The sequence below is a fragment of the Diabrotica virgifera genome, chromosome 6 (assembly GCF_917563875.1).
Source record: "Diabrotica virgifera virgifera chromosome 6, PGI_DIABVI_V3a".
NCBI lineage: Eukaryota > Metazoa > Arthropoda > Insecta > Coleoptera > Chrysomelidae > Diabrotica > Diabrotica virgifera.
The window spans coordinates 224,047,204-224,064,792 of NC_065448.1; the positions used below are offsets into that span (position 1 = coordinate 224,047,204).

The 17,589-nt window shown below is 31.7% G+C and overlaps 1 protein-coding gene across 1 annotated transcript; it reads left to right on the forward strand.

The window, feature by feature from the left end:
* The first annotated feature begins 1,345 nt into the window (after positions 1-1,345).
* On the forward strand, positions 1,346-4,810 carry LOC126886302 (uncharacterized). The gene is made up of 2 exons (XM_050653175.1): positions 1,346-4,611; positions 4,674-4,810. Exon 1 carries the CDS (start codon positions 1,346-1,348, stop codon positions 3,572-3,574), a length of 2,229 nt encoding a protein of 742 aa, XP_050509132.1. The 3' UTR covers positions 3,575-4,611; positions 4,674-4,810.
* Positions 4,811-17,589: the final 12,779 nt, after the last annotated feature.

The following is a 17,589-nucleotide window of genomic DNA, read 5'->3' on the forward strand; positions in this document are numbered from 1 at the left end:
GGGGATACTATGGTTGTTGGGGTCCTCGAGTTCACATGTGAACTGCAAATGAGGATCAAACCCATTAAAGATGGACAAGGTGGCCTGAGTCTTGTCTGGTGGTAAGGCTAGTAATAGGTCGTCCACATAACGTTTAACAAAAGGAACTTGAAAATCTAAATAACCCAGACGGTCAGAAACTAAATCATCCAAAACATAATTCACTAGGATGGGTGAAATCGAGGAACCCATTGGTGTCCCAAAAATTTGTAAATAAAATTTGTCGTTGAAGACCAAAAAATTAGTGTCAAACACTAATTGGAGCAATTCTGCAAACACTTCCCAGGAAACTGGAGAATTAGGTTGGATAATATTCCAATGATTTCTTAGTGAAGTAAGGACACTAGCCAAGGGAAGGTTAGTAAAAAGTGAAACTACATCAAAACTCACCAAAATATAACCATGTGGTAGCTTAAAGTCATTAATAAATTCACTAAATTGAAAAGAGTCAACAATGTTGTAATCATTATTGTAATTATAAGATTTTGACAAGATATCAGTCAAAAATTTTGCAATATGTATGTTAGGTGAATTAATTGAGGAAACAATAGGCCTCATGCTCAATGTGGGCTTGTGAATTTTGGGCAGACAATAAAATCTTGGAGCATAACCATCATAATTATGTAATGACTTAGCTAAAGTTTGATCTATGATCTTAATATTTTTTAAGTGAGTAATGAATTTATTAATTTTGTTAGAAAATTTTGAACAGGGGTTTGAAGTAAGAGGTTGGTAGTACCTAACGTCATCTAACAATGATTGACTGAGGCTGATATATTGATCTTTATCCATAAGAACAGTGGCATTGCCTTTGTCACTGGTGAGAACGAGAAGATTAGGGTGGGTTTTTAAAAACGATACCGTTTCCCTATAAATCTTATCAATTTCAGATATGGATTGCCTAGGGCGGTTGGTATAATTCAACAGAATGTTATTAGAAGATGACCTTAGGGAAAGAAGATCAGCATTGTCTGCATGAGACAATATATTTTCTACATCTGCAAGGGTCCTACTGATTGAATAATCTTTGAAGGTAGGTTCCAGACCAAATTTAGGGCCCAATGATAATAGCTTTAGAATATTTTGAGGAACATCCACATTAGAAAGATTCTTTATCCAATTAGGATTAAACGGAATTTTGTGGAAGTCTGGTGCACCCAATTTATCAAGCTTACTCTGTAGATGTAAAATAGTTTTTTTATAAACGAAATTAAATTTCTTGTGTAAAGAGGTCTCAAACCTATCTAACAAAGATGCAGGTAAAGTGTGATCTAAGAAATCAGTGACATTATTTATTTGACCAAAAATGAATTATTCAGATATTAAATTCATTTTTGGTCAAATAAATAATGTCACTGATTTCTTAGATCACACTTTACCTGCATCTTTGTTAGATAGGTTTGAGACCTCTTTACACAAGAAATTTAATTTCGTTTATAAAAAAACTATTTTACATCTACAGAGTAAGCTTGATAAATTGGGTGCACCAGACTTCCACAAAATTCCGTTTAATCCTAATTGGATAAAGAATCTTTCTAATGTGGATGTTCCTCAAAATATTCTAAAGCTATTATCATTGGGCCCTAAATTTGGTCTGGAACCTACCTTCAAAGATTATTCAATCAGTAGGACCCTTGCAGATGTAGAAAATATATTGTCTCATGCAGACAATGCTGATCTTCTTTCCCTAAGGTCATCTTCTAATAACATTCTGTTGAATTATACCAACCGCCCTAGGCAATCCATATCTGAAATTGATAAGATTTATAGGGAAACGGTATCGTTTTTAAAAACCCACCCTAATCTTCTCGTTCTCACCAGTGACAAAGGCAATGCCACTGTTCTTATGGATAAAGATCAATATATCAGCCTCAGTCAATCATTGTTAGATGACGTTAGGTACTACCAACCTCTTACTTCAAACCCCTGTTCAAAATTTTCTAACAAAATTAATAAATTCATTACTCACTTAAAAAATATTAAGATCATAGATCAAACTTTAGCTAAGTCATTACATAATTATGATGGTTATGCTCCAAGATTTTATTGTCTGCCCAAAATTCACAAGCCCACATTGAGCATGAGGCCTATTGTTTCCTCAATTAATTCACCTAACATACATATTGCAAAATTTTTGACTGATATCTTGTCAAAATCTTATAATTACAATAATGATTACAACATTGTTGACTCTTTTCAATTTAGTGAATTTATTAATGACTTTAAGCTACCACATGGTTATATTTTGGTGAGTTTTGATGTAGTTTCACTTTTTACTAACCTTCCCTTGGCTAGTGTCCTTACTTCACTAAGAAATCATTGGAATATTATCCAACCTAATTCTCCAGTTTCCTGGGAAGTGTTTGCAGAATTGCTCCAATTAGTGTTTGACACTAATTTTTTGGTCTTCAACGACAAATTTTATTTACAAATTTTTGGGACACCAATGGGTTCCTCGATTTCACCCATCCTAGTGAATTATGTTTTGGATGATTTAGTTTCTGACCGTCTGGGTTATTTAGATTTTCAAGTTCCTTTTGTTAAACGTTATGTGGACGACCTATTACTAGCCTTACCACCAGACAAGACTCAGGCCACCTTGTCCATCTTTAATGGGTTTGATCCTCATTTGCAGTTCACATGTGAACTCGAGGACCCCAACAACCATAGTATCCCCTTCTTGGACATGCGTGTCACTAGAAGTGGAGATAACACACTTTGTACAAGTTGGTATAGGAAACCAATGGCCTCCAATAGGTTTCTCAACTACCATTCTTGTCATCCTTTTAAATATAAAATAAATCTTATTAAAGCTTTAAGCTGTAGGCTACATAGGTTGACACATCCGGTTAATCGAAGGGAATCCCTTCTGCTACTCAGAAGTATATTGGTAGATAATTCCTACCCTTCCTCCCTGATCAATAAATTTCTTTTTTCCCAAAGCTACGGTTCTTCTCTGAACGACATACCCAATGGTGACCAACTTAGATCAATATCGAATAATACTGTTAACATCACAATTCTGCCTACTACTAATCTTGGGACTCCTGTTTCCCAGTTTTCTTCACTTCCTTATTTTCCTCAGGTTACTGATAAACTTATTAAACTATATAAAAATAATAATATTCCTGTTAAGATTGCAATTAAGAACGCAAGAACAGTCAGAAATTTGTTCTCTAAGACTAAAACACCCTTGTCCCCTTTGGAACAAGTGAATGTGGTCTACCACATACCTTGTGCTGAATGTGACGCATGTTATGTAGGGCAGACAAAGCGAGCTTTAAAATCACGTTTAATTTCACACCGTAGTGATATCAATTTGAAAAAACCAACTTGTGCCTTAGCCCAACATGCAATAGATACAAAACATAAGGTGGACTTTGATGAAGCCAAGATCCTTTGCAATGAACGCAACCTGTCGAAAAGACAGTTCTTAGAGATGTGTTTCATATTAAAAACCTCTAATGTACTTAACAAGAGAACTGACATCAGTAACTTGAGTCAAATATACCATGCATTGATTTTGCAGAATTAGTTGGTATTATTACACTCAAATTATTATATTGTAAAAAAGTTTTGTGGTTTTCAGGCTTTTCCCACTTCTTTAATTTTGATCTTGCGGAATCAGTCGACGTTATTACTCTTAAATTATTTTATTGTAAAAAAAGTTTTTGGTGGTTTTTTCAAGCTTTTCCCACTTTTTTTGATAATAACAGTTTACTTAATAGATTAAACAATTTAAAATTTTCCATATGATAAAATTTTGCATTATTGATATTAATTTTAAATTACATTTTGCTAAACTGATTTATAAATTTTCTTAAATTATTGCATATTTTTTCTTGCTTTTTGAGCTGCGATATATGGGAGTTATACTGTTGTACTATCTAATATATTAGTTAGTTAACTGGATTACCAGTACTAACGTAGGCACTTTTCCATATAATTGTGTGAAGTGCCCTCACTTGTTTAAATTAAACTGTGATTCTTGTCTACGAGGTATAAGGTACATCCCTTGATTACTTCTTGATATTACTTTCACTTTTTAAACACTTATATAACTGTTTTAATTACATCAATTTAAATTTTACCGCGCTGCACTGCAGCTGTCAGTCACTCTTTGTTATAAATCTTTTAAAGGTTGCCTGCCTCTTGGCGAGATGTCAGTTTACACCTGATAATTCAAACTCCATTTTCTTTTGTGTGTCAGTTGGGCTCGGATGACCTGCTGGTAACTATTTAACTTTAAATTTTCAAAGTTGCATATTAGCATTCTACTTATTTAATGATGTTACCTAAAGTTAAAATGAAGTATGTTTAAATACTACTAAGTTTTTGGAAGTGTGAATCTGGTTTTTTCTTGGTTCATTCTTGACTTTAAAAAAGCAAGCCGGCTTTTTTACACTTGTTTTTTATATGTGACTGTTACCACATGGTCTTGTCTTTGGCTGTACTAAAGTTTTTTAAATATTAACTATACACTTAAATGTTATATACTTTTACATTACGTTGGTTCATGGATAAGGTTTTTTTACTATGTACATCTTATCTGTTGCTACATGTCTTTTTAAGGTAACGCTAGTGCTTTTTTACCTCTCTTTTGGATGTTGTTTCTTATACCACTCTTTTTGTAGATGAACTGATGATGTCTACTGAGCAGTAGACGAAACGTCTTCAATAAATAGATGAAGTAGCTGAATTCTTTGTCTCTTTTTTCACCCACTTGACCGATAAAACCCTACACTTACGAGTGCTCCTTTGTTATATTGGAATTGACGGTCGTACTCCTTTATGATATATATATATATATATATATATATATATATATATATATATATATATATATATATATATATAAAGAATAATTTTGGGGAATGCAGTCAATGTGTTTTGGGCTGATTAGAAGTGAAACACTTTGAACTTTTGTCGAGCTTTCGGACAATTTATTTCCTTTATCAAGACAATCTAAAAATACAAATGTTTAAATTTAGATGAAAACTAGAAAAATAAAAACTTACTGCTCGTGGTTTACAAAATAACTAACATAATTATAAAAAACATAAAAATTCTTTCTAAAAAATATAAATTGTAAACGTAAATTAATTTTGAAATATGTCAAAAAGACATTAATCAAATGTAGTTAGACTACTTTAATAACTCGATAGATTGGGAAAGAAGTTAGTTAAAAGTGTATAAAATAATGATATAAAGATGTAAGTAAATTTGAAGTTATAATTATTAGTAAAAAAAAACTGATAGTAATGTAAAACAAGTTGATTTAGAATGTTATAAATATTTTTCTTTTGATACTATTTATTATTATTTTGTAAACCACGAGCAGTAAGTTTTTATTTTTCTAGTTTTCATCTAAATTTAAACATTTGTATTTTTAGATTGTCTTGATAAAGGAAATAAATTGTCCGAAAGCTCGACAAAAGTTCAAAGTGTTTCACTTCTAATCAGCCCAAAACACATTGACTGCATTCCCCAAAATTATTCTTTTTGTATTATTAACAGTCACTACATATTAATAATTATATATATATATATATATATATATATATATATATATATATATATATATATATATATTGTTGTGATCTTGATTATTGATATGAGATAATATTTTTATATGTCATTTAATTTAATCAATGCATTAATAATAATCTAATTAATTTACCAGATCACATATCAATATGTTTTCAATCTCAGGGCTTTTTATAAAATTAATTACTTACATACGTGGCTTCTAAGTATTTCTTAATGGTTCCTAATCGGGATAGGAAAGAAAAGAGTAAAATAATAACACATATGGGTTACAATTGTAATCAAAATATTGTTTATTTTATTTAAATGGCAATCACTGCTTAATATTTGCTATATCTTATTATTCTTAAACATAACATTTACACATGAGAATCTTATTTCCTTTTGATTTCCAAATGAAAGTTTTTATTAACATTTAACTATTATGATTTATTAGCAACAATTCTATTTAAGTTTTATGAAGCTTTTCTGATATTATTGATTATGTTTCTTCAATTTTAAATGTGGTATTTACTACGAAAAACCCATACACTCATGTCCAAACAAATGAGACTGACCTTTTTCTGGTGCACTGAGAATGTCTTCACACAAGACCCGTTTCCTGCTATCCTTGGCTGCAATCAAAACCTCGTCCTGGCTTCCAGTAATGTTCTCCTCTGAAACTGGCTCGTATAGCTCTCGTTTCCTGCTTCTGTCGTGATGCTGTGTTCTACCTTTTTCGAAACTGCAATCAGCTACCGGGAACTCTTGGCTCAAGGAGGTTCTTTTACTCTCAACCTGGCCTACCTCTCGTTCTACGATAGATACTCCACACTCACGGAACTACACAGGCTTTCTCACTCTCCGTACACTACCGTCTACTACTCGACTTCACTTCTCGACAGCTCAAAACATTCTGATCTCTATTTGTCATTCATTCCCCTACTTTCTAAATATCCCTTCCAGATTCACAAATCAAAATTCCACCACCAACTCTCATTCGCAGTATTCCTCAAAACCAATTTTTAAACTTTCTAAATATGCTTAATGGATTTCAAAGAAAATAGTTAATTCCCATTCTAAAATTACTTTCTACTATATACAAATTTTAATGACCTATTCTCTATTTCCACTTAGTCTTATTTAGCATCGGCTAATGATCGATCCTTCCGCGAACAACGATAATGACCTATTAACGATTTCACTTGAGTCTTATTTAATCACTTCTTAAAATTAAATATAACAATTTGTTGTATACAGGTTGTTCTAAATTTATATGCCCGTGGTTGAGAAAATTAAAAATATTTTATATTAAATTGAATTTTGTCTATAATTATCAAATTTTAATTTTCATATCAAATAGAAATATAACAAATCCCCGCCTTGTATTCGATAAAATTTATCTGCATTTTTAAATAGATTTTCTCGAGGCAAAACCCACTCCCTGTATATTTCCTTACTTTAATCTACGTCTTATACCCCTTCTTCTTGTATTACTCTAATTAGTCCCACCTGTAGAGTAATTGTTTCCTTATTTTCAGTGTCCTCATCCTGTGTTAGAGTGTCGGCTATTATGTTGTCTTTCCCTTTTTCCCATATCAATCTTCTGTCTTTTTCCTCAGATTTTTCACATACTTTTACCGTGTATTCTGCATCCTCGTTTTCATATGCCTCCTCTTCAAATGCCACTGTTTCGATCATATCTTTTTCGCTTTCATTTGTTAGCTTTATTTCTTCTTCTCCTGAGCTCATCTCTTCTTTTGAGGAATCCCAGTTTTCTTTTGCTTTTGATACTCTCAATTTTTCTTCTTCTGGGCTCAACTCTTCTTTTGAGGAGCCACAGGTTTCATTTTCTTTTGTCTTTTTCTGACTTTTTCTCCCTTTTCTTCTTTGTCCTTGCTTCGTTGCCAAATTCATTTCCACTGTTTGTTCTTTACCTGATTCGTCCGTATTTTGTTTCTCCTGTTCCTTGTTCTGTTCTTCTTCTTTTTCTTCTGTTAGATTCATCGTATTATTTTTAAAATCTATCACTACATGTTTTTCTGCCAATTCGTCAACTCCTACTATCATGTCATGTGACATGTTTGGCATTATTACACATTGTAGTGGATACATCTTCTTACCCAGTCGTACCATTACTCGTATGCCTTCATTTATAGTTGCCAATGTCCGTTTGTTTGCGCCCACTAAATTTACCCTAGGTATTTTGTAAATTAAATTTGTTAAGTTAACTTCTTCTATTAGTTTTCTGTTGACCAATGTTATTTCAGATCCAGTGTCTATCATAATTTTAATTGGTTTCTCGTTGATAAATCCATCCACAAATTTTAAATTAACTCCATTTTTCTTTTCGTTGTTTCTTGCCAATTTAATAAACTCCTTGGGTTTACAAAAGATTCCTGTTTGATTTTTGGTTTTTAGTGAGCGCCGTCGTGAAAAAACGCCGGTTGCTCATCGTAGTTTATATTTTCGTCATAATGTCTCTCTCCGTCATATTCATCTGTCTGGGTATTATTTACTTCTCTTCTATTTTCTCTTGGTCTGTCGGATCTGTTTCGGTTTTCTCGATATCCCTGTTCATTTTGTCTACCATTATTTCTGTTTTCTTGATTTGCGAGTGTGGTGTTTCTATTCTGGTATTCTCGATTTCTGTCCTCATTCCATTGCCTATTTCTTTGTTCATAATTTCCTCTTCCGTTGTCTCTATTTTCGTTTTCCCTTCTGGGATTAAATTCTCGTCTTGTATAGTCCCTCCTATTTTGATTTCTATCTCTGTAATCCTGTGTTTCTCGGAGCCTGTAATCTTCTCGCGACCTTCTTGATTTTCTTTCTCTTAAACGTGATTCTCTTATTTGTAGGAATTGGCATAAACTATCTATGTCTTTGTAGTTTTGCAATGTGATATGGTCTTCCAGCGTTTCTTCGAAATGTCTTGCAATCAGTTCGACTAATTGTTCCGATGAGTAATTATATTGTAGATGTTTTGCGTTATAGTAAATTTGTAATGCATATGTCCTTTCTGATATACCCATCCTATCATTGTATTTCCCATTTTGCAATTCCTTGTTAATTTCCAATTGTTGGACTTTTCCCCAGAAATAATTCAAAAATTTTTGTTCAAATTGTTGCCAACTGTCAAATTCTTCTTCTTTGCAATCGAACCATAGGCTTGCTTCATATTTTAGATGGTTTCTGATAGTTTCTTTTGCTGTTTCGAAATTTCCGATGTGCTGTATTTTCTTTTTCAGGCTATTTATGAACGGCACTGGGTGTAATCTTCTTACGTCCCCGCCAAACCTTATCTTCACGTCATCTGTGCTATGTATAACCATTTCTCTTCTTTCTCCGACATTTTGCTGAGTATTGATTTCCGCAATCTTTCTTTCCACTTCTTCTATGTCTGCTTGAATAGCGTTTTGCAACTTGTTTTCCAAACTTTCCATTTCTTTTTTCTGGCAATTCGTTATCTCCTTTATTTTATTTTGAATTTTCATTTCTTGTTCTTTCATCTCGTTTTTCATTGTTGTCAAACATCCTTTTACTTCCTTTTCATACTTTCCTATGCGTTCCTCCATTTTCTTGTTGTTCTCTTCTATTGCTTGTTTCATTTTTTGTTGTGTTTCATCCATTTTTTGATCCAATTTTTGTTGTGTTTCATCCATTTTTTGTTGTGTTTCATCCATTTTCTGATCCATTTTTTGTTGTGATTCATCCAGTTTCTGATCCATTTTTTGTTGTGATTCATCCAGTTTTTGTTCCATTCTTTGTGACTGGAGTTGCATCATTTGTAATATTTTATCTATTCCTGATAATTCTTGCTGTTCTGATGCCATGATTGTCGTGTCTAAAATGTCTTCTTGGTCTGAATTATTCTCTTGATTTGAATGTTCTTTTTGTTTTTTGTTGTCTTTGCTTTGGCTTCTTGTCACAGACATTTGTTTTCAAGAAGTACTGTCCCCGCCAAATATGAAATTTTACTAGTATGTTACCAAGACGACTTTTTCTCACCCAAATATTATAAATTGTCAATAAATATATCAAATGTAATATCGTAAAAATAAAATATTTAGGGCCGGTTGTTCGAACGCTAATCAACAATGATCATTATCAAATAATTAATTACTGTCAATGTCAACTTTGTTTGGGTTGTTAAAAAGTCTGTGGAGTCTATAATCAATTAATATAACAATAATTATTAACATAATTAATAATAAATCTCATAATTGTAATTAATTATGTTTTCAGCAACCCAACCAAAGTTGACATTGACAGTTTTGGTGACAGTAATTAAATATTTGATAATGATCATTGTTGATTAGCGTTCGAGCAACCGGCCCTTAATCAGTTATGTAAAATTTGTACCTAAAGAGATCTAAAATTTTATGTTATCAAATGTAAGTATCTCACTTTTTACCACAGGCATATAAATTTTCAAATACCGGCTTTACTCTTTCTATCCTTCAAATTTGCCACTAGAAATACTTTACAATGCCCTCCACGTTGGACGACAGTTATTGTGATCTTGATTATTGATATGAGATAATATTTTTATATGTCATTTAATTTAATCAATGCATTAATAATAATCTAATTAATTTACCAGATCACATATCAATATGTTTTCAATCTCAGGGCTTTTTATAAAATTAATTACTTACATACGTGGCTTCTAAGTATTTCTTAATGGTTCCTAATCGGGATAGGAAAGAAAAGAGTAAAATAATAACACATATGGGTTACAATTGTAATCAAAATATTGTTTATTTTATTTAAATGGCAATCACTGCTTAATATTTGCTATATCTTATTATTCTTAAACATAACATTTACACATGAGAATCTTATTTCCTTTTGATTTCCAAATGAAAGTTTTTATTAACATTTAACTATTATGATTTATTAGCAACAATTCTATTTAAGTTTTATGAAGCTTTTCTGATATTATTGATTATGTTTCTTCAATTTTAAATGTGGTATTTACTACGAAAAACCCATACACTCATGTCCAAACAAATGAGACTGACCTTTTTCTGGTGCACTGAGAATGTCTTCACACAAGACCCGTTTCCTGCTATCCTTGGCTGCAATCAAAACCTCGTCCTGGCTTCCAGTAATGTTCTCCTCTGAAACTGGCTCGTATAGCTCTCGTTTCCTGCTTCTGTCGTGATGCTGTGTTCTACCTTTTTCGAAACTGCAATCAGCTACCGGGAACTCTTGGCTCAAGGAGGTTCTTTTACTCTCAACCTGGCCTACCTCTCGTTCTACGATAGATACTCCACACTCACGGAACTACACAGGCTTTCTCACTCTCCGTACACTACCGTCTACTACTCGACTTCACTTCTCGACAGCTCAAAACATTCTGATCTCTATTTGTCATTCATTCCCCTACTTTCTAAATATCCCTTCCAGATTCACAAATCAAAATTCCACCACCAACTCTCATTCGCAGTATTCCTCAAAACCAATTTTTAAACTTTCTAAATATGCTTAATGGATTTCAAAGAAAATAGTTAATTCCCATTCTAAAATTACTTTCTACTATATACAAATTTTAATGACCTATTCTCTATTTCCACTTAGTCTTATTTAGCATCGGCTAATGATCGATCCTTCCGCGAACAACGATAATGACCTATTAACGATTTCACTTGAGTCTTATTTAATCACTTCTTAAAATTAAATATAACAATTTGTTGTATACAGGTTGTTCTAAATTTATATGCCCGTGGTTGAGAAAATTAAAAATATTTTATATTAAATTGAATTTTGTCTATAATTATCAAATTTTAATTTTCATATCAAATAGAAATATAACAATATATATATATATATATATATATATATATATATATATATATATATATATATATATATATATATATATATATATATATTTTTTAGGCAATATTTTTTAGTAGATTTTTTGTATATTTCAACATTTTGTTGTGAAGACAATGAAATTTGCTTTTTTTAATTAATATTTACCAGTTTACCACATTTTTAAATTAATTAGATTGGATCATAAAAAATGCTCTTTTTATATTTTATAAATAAACAATTTTAACTATTTAGAATGGGAAATAAGCCACAATATTATTAAAAAATGATTTTTATTAACGTTTCGACGCCCAAATCATTTTTTAATAATATTGTGGCTTATTTCCCTTTCTAAATAGTTAAAATTGTAAAAATGCCACAAGAAAATAGCTTCAGAACAACATAAATAAACAAGCTGAAAATGCGAGCATTATCATAACGAGAACTTTGTTTATTTACGTATTTTAATTGATATATGGAAAATTTCTATTATGAAAAGGTGTTTAGAATTAAAAATTTTATTTTAATTTTTATTCAAACAACATTTCATATAGTCGGTTCGCTAATCTCAGGCACAATGGTTAGTGATTTTAGTTAGTAATTTTACCAATTTGGCAAAAATAAAATTACTAAATAGTTAATAATTACTAAATAATTAGTAATCTTTCCTTTGGCAAAATTGTCAAAAAACAAAAAAATTGCCTACTAAAATCATGATACTATAAATAACAAGATAATATATTGCGCATCTCGAAGAGAAGGGAGTCGTGACGTAACTGGAGACCCAAGTTCGTAATGTCCGAATAATTTCCGATTAGTTTGAATTGCTCGCGGTTGTATAGTCCAGGCTATATAGGGTGAGGCAGATAACTGGCCTATTAGAAATATTTAGAGAACTAAAGGCAACAGAATCATGAAACTTGAAATGAGGGGGTTTTGAAGGGTGATCTATTTAATGAAAATATTTTCATCACTTTGCCACTTCCGGTTATACCGGAAGTTGCTTGAAACTTCGTTTTTTTAAATGGGACACCCAGTATATTTTTACATTTTTAGATTCTACTCGATGTATTCTTTCTTAAAATATGCGGTTTTGTAATGTTATACAGGGTAGTTTAAAAGCTAATTACGTTTTTTATTAATTTCGTAGCAATTTTCACACCCTGTAGAATTGTAGTAGTTGGATATCAAAAACTCTATTTATGTTAAAATGATTTTTAATATAGTCTACTATTATTAAAAATTATTAGTATAGCTAAATGTTCAATTTTAGTATACAGGGTTGGTCGAAACTCGGAATGAGGATTTTCTGAATTTTCTTAAATGGAACACCCTGTATTTTAGTATTGCAATGAAAAGACATTTTATGGTACTTTTTTATTTCTTAAGCATTCCCTATACCTAAATGCTTTAATTTATGCTTAATTGTTAATCGCGCCAAAAATGTTAACTACGTAGGTATTTTGATAGCTCAACCATTATTGGCAATTTTAAAGATCAGTCTAGATTAATATGTATTTATTTCCGAAAAATTATTTGTGACTGAATATTTTCACGGCCAACCTAATAAAATTTCACGTATTTTTTGTTGAAATTAATGTTTGGCTTGAATCACCAATAACTCACAAATTAAAGCAGTTAGGTATAGGGAATGCTTAAGAAATAAAAAAGTAGCATAAAATATCATTTCATTACAATAATAAAATATAGGGTGTTCCATTTAAGAAAACTCAGAAAATACTCTTTCCGAGTTTCGACCAACCCTGTATAGTACAATTCAACATTTAGCTATACTAACAATTTTTAACAATAGTAGACTATATTAAAAATCATTTGAACATAAATAGAGTTTTTGATGTCAAACTACTACAATTCTACAGGGTGTGAATGTTGCTAGGAAATTAAGAAAAAAACGTAATTATCTTTTAAACTACCCTGTATAACATTACAAAACCTCATATTTTAAGAAAAGAGACATCCAGGAGAATCCAAAAATGTAAAAATATACAGGATGTTCCATTTAAAAAAACGAAGTTATAAGCCACTTCCGGTATAACCGGAAGTAGCAAATCGATGAAAATATTTTCATTAAAGAGATCACTCCTCAAAACCCCTTCATTCCAATTTTCATGATTCTGTTTCCTTTAGTTCTCGAAATAATTCTAATAGGACTTTTATCTGCCTCACCCTGTATATAGTCGCCCGCGTTAGGTAAATTATTCCGATTCGATTTTTTTGCACAAACTCACTAAAAAAGAGTTCTCTATAACAAATCCACAGGGTGTTGGGAGGTGCCGCGGTCAGAAAATTCTTTAAACAATTTTTTTAAACAAGTTCAAAAAATTAATTTTTTCAATTCGTTTAATTTTCTTGGATTTTTTGGGTCATTATAAGCAAAAAATGTCTCTTTGTTTGTCTAGATTCTAGATTTTTCTCGAAAATTTATGTTTGTCGAGTTATACGCGATTTAATATTTGAAAAACGCTTTAAAACGCCATTTTCAAGGCTTAATAACTCAGTTAAAAATTATTACTATGAAAGTTAGAAAATGACCAAATCAAAGTTTAAAGTCCACCCTCCAAGATCCTGAAGAAATTTTTGTTATTATTTTATTACTAAGCTGTTATTTTTAATTATTAACAATGAGTGCTAACTGCAGACAGGCGGCCGTCAATAGTGAGTGCGAAAGAGATGCACCATTCCGGCCATCTAATGGTGCATCTCACTTGCACTCACATTGACGGCCGCCTCACTTAGCGCTCATGGTTAACAATTAAAAATAACAGCTCAGTAATAAAATAATGACAACATTTCTTCAGGATCCTGTAGGGGGGCTGGGGGCTTTCAACTTTGATTCAGTCACTTTTGACTTTTATAATAATAATTTTTAACCGAGTTCCTAAGCCTTGAAAATGTCTGGCTAATTGGCTCGGCCAAGGCCATCAAATTCACAGAAAAAAATATGCCTTAAAAATGGCAATTTTCACGTTTTTCAAATTTTAAATCGAGTATAACTCAACAACAGTCAATTTTAGAGAAAAATTACAGGAGACCTTTTTGGCTCATAATGACCCAAAGAATCTAAAAAAATTATACGAAGTGAAATAATTGATTTTTTGAATTTGTTTAAAAAAATTGTTTAAACAAGTTTCCGACAGCGGCACTCTGTGTATTTGTTATAAGAAACTCTTTTTAAGTGAGTTTGTGCAACAAAATCGAATCGGAATATGTTACCTAACGGGGGCGACGATACAGCCTGGACTATAAAGGCCGCGTCTCACCATCAAATAATTTGATCAAACAGTTTGAGCAAACTTGACGTACTTGAGGAAGTACCTCAAAGTGACGTCACAATTGCAGTTTTTTTGAAATTCTAAAAATCTGTGCTCTCACTATAGGGCTTTTCATTCACAGTCATTTGTTTCGAGCTTCTGTCATATGTCGTATAATCCGTGTATATTAATATTATACACAGATTATACAACATTTGACAGCAGCTCGAAACAAATGACAATCGATGAAAAGCCCTATAAAGACCGCGTCCCACCATCAAATAATTTGATCAAACTGGTTTGAGCAAACTGAAAGTGACAGTTAGTGACGTCACATCCTGAGTGTTCATTGTGGATAATAATGAAAAATTTTAATTTTAAATAAAGTACAAACAAGTTAGACAACTCAATACAAAAAATTTGATCAAACTAGACTGATGAGAGCACAGATTTTTAGAATTTCAAAAAAACTGCAATTGTGACGTCACTTTGACGTACTTCCTCAAGTGCGTCAAGTTTGCTCAAACTGTTTGATCAAATTATTTGATGGTGAGACGCGGCCTTCAGTCTAGTTTGGTCAAATTTTTTGTATTGAGTTGTCTCAAGACCGCATCCCACCATCAAATAATTTGATCAAACTGGTTTGAGCAAACTGAAAGTGACAGTTAGTGACGTCACATCCTGAGTGTTCATTGTTTATAATAATGAAAAATCTTAATTTTAAATAAAGTACAAACAAGTTAAGGCCCCGTCTCACCATCAAATAATTGACAGTTATTTGATCAAACTTGACAGTCAAACTTGACTAGTGACACAAACTATACATACTGTCACTTTGTGTCACTAACTGTCAAGTTTGATCAAATAACTGTCAATTATTTGATGGTGAGACGGGGCCTTAAGACAACTCAATACAAAAAATTTGATCAAACTAGACTGATGAGAGCACAGATTTTTAGAATTTCAAAAAAACTGCAATTGTGACGTCACTTTGACGTACTTCCTCAAGTACGTCAAGTTTGCTCAAACTGTTTGATCAAATTATTTGATGGTGAGACGCGGCCTTCAGTCTAGTTTGGTCAAATTTTTTGTATTGAGTTGTCTCAAGACCGCGTCCCACCATCAAATAATTTGATCAAACTGGTTTGAGCAAACTGAAAGTGACAGTTAGTGACGTCACATCCTGAGTGTTCATTGTTTATAATAATGAAAAATCTTAATTTTAAATAAAGTACAAACAAGTTAGACAACTCAATACAAAAAATTTGATCAAACTAGACTGATAGTGAGAGCACAGATTTTTAGAATTTCAAAAAAACTGCAATTGTGACGTCACTTTGACGTACTTCCTCAAGTACGTCAAGTTTGCTCAAACTGTTTGATCAAATTATTTGATGGTGAGACGCGGCCTTAACTTGTTTGTACTTTATTTAAAATTAAAATTTTTCATCATTATCCACAATGAACACTCAGGATGTGACGTCACTAACTGTCACTTTCAGTTTGCTCAAACCAGTTTGATCAAATTATTTGATCGTGGGACGCGGCCTTAAGCTAACAACAAGAATTCAAATTCCGGTCTCCAGTTACGTCATGCGATGCGCGAACTCGGACATATTTGCGCTACGGGAAGATACTTGTTATTTATACAGGGTGTAACAAAAATACAGGTCATAAATTAAATCACATATTCTGGGACCAAAAATAGTTCGAATGAACCTAACTTACCTTAGTACAAATATGCACATAAAAAAAGTTATAGCCCTTTGAAGTTACAAAATGAAAATCGATTTTTTCGAATATATCGAAAACTATTAGAGATTTTTTAATGAAAATTGATATGTGGCATTCTTATGGCAGGAGCATCTTAAAGAAAAATTATAGTGAAATTTGTGCGTCCCATAAAAATTTTATGGGGGTTTTGTTCCCTTAAACCTCCCCAAACTTTCCTGTACGTTCCAATTAAATTATTATTGTGGTACCATTAGTTAAATTCAATATTTTTAAAACTTTTTTGGCTCTTAGTATTTTTTCGATAAGGCATTTTTTATCGAGTTGTGGCTTCTTTTTTAATATGTTTACATAAAAATTTTATGGGGGTTTTGTTCCTTTAAACCCCCCAAATGTTTATGTACGCTTCAATTAAACTATTACTGGGATACCATTAGTTAAACAAAATATTTTTAAAACTTTTTTGCCTCTTTGTATTTTTTCGAGAAGGCAACTTTTATCGAGATATGGCTTCTTTTTTAATACGGTTCAAAATATACCTAAAAATGTAAATCATACATAAATTTTCATATTATTACCAAGTCTCCATAATCGTACTTAACCATATACAAATATGTGGTGGATTTGACAAATATTCAAAATATCTCGATAAAAACTGAATTTTCGAAAAAGTACTAAGAGCCAAAAAAGTTTTAAAAATATTGTGTTTAAGTAATGGAACTACAATAATAATTTAATTGAAACGTACACAAAAGTTTGGGGGGGTTTAAAGGAACTAAACCCCCATAAAATTTTTATAGGGTGTCCAAATTTCACTATAATTTTATGTAAAGATGCTACTGTCATAAGAATGCCATATGTCCATTTTCAATAAAAAATATTTAATAGTTTTCGATATATTGGAAAAAATCGATTTTCATTTTGTAACTTCAAAGGGTTGTAACTTTTTTTATATGCACATTTGTACTAAGGTAAGTTAGGTTCAATCAAACTATTTTTGGTCCCAGAATATGCGATTAGATTTATGACCTGTATTTTCGTTACACCCTGTAGTATCATGACTAAAATCACTAGCCAGTTAAGTCAGAGTTTAGCGAACAGATTATAATAAGAATTTTCAGTTCATAACGAATGGAACAGTCCATTTATCATTAGGTACTCCCATTAAAGGGGAGGCCGTATTCTCGTATCAACCTTTTTA

Excerpts from the sequence above, each read along its gene's own strand:
- LOC126886302 (XM_050653175.1), top strand. The coding sequence starts at position 1,346 with ATGAATTATTCAGATATTAAATTCATTTTTGGTCAAATAAATAATGTC.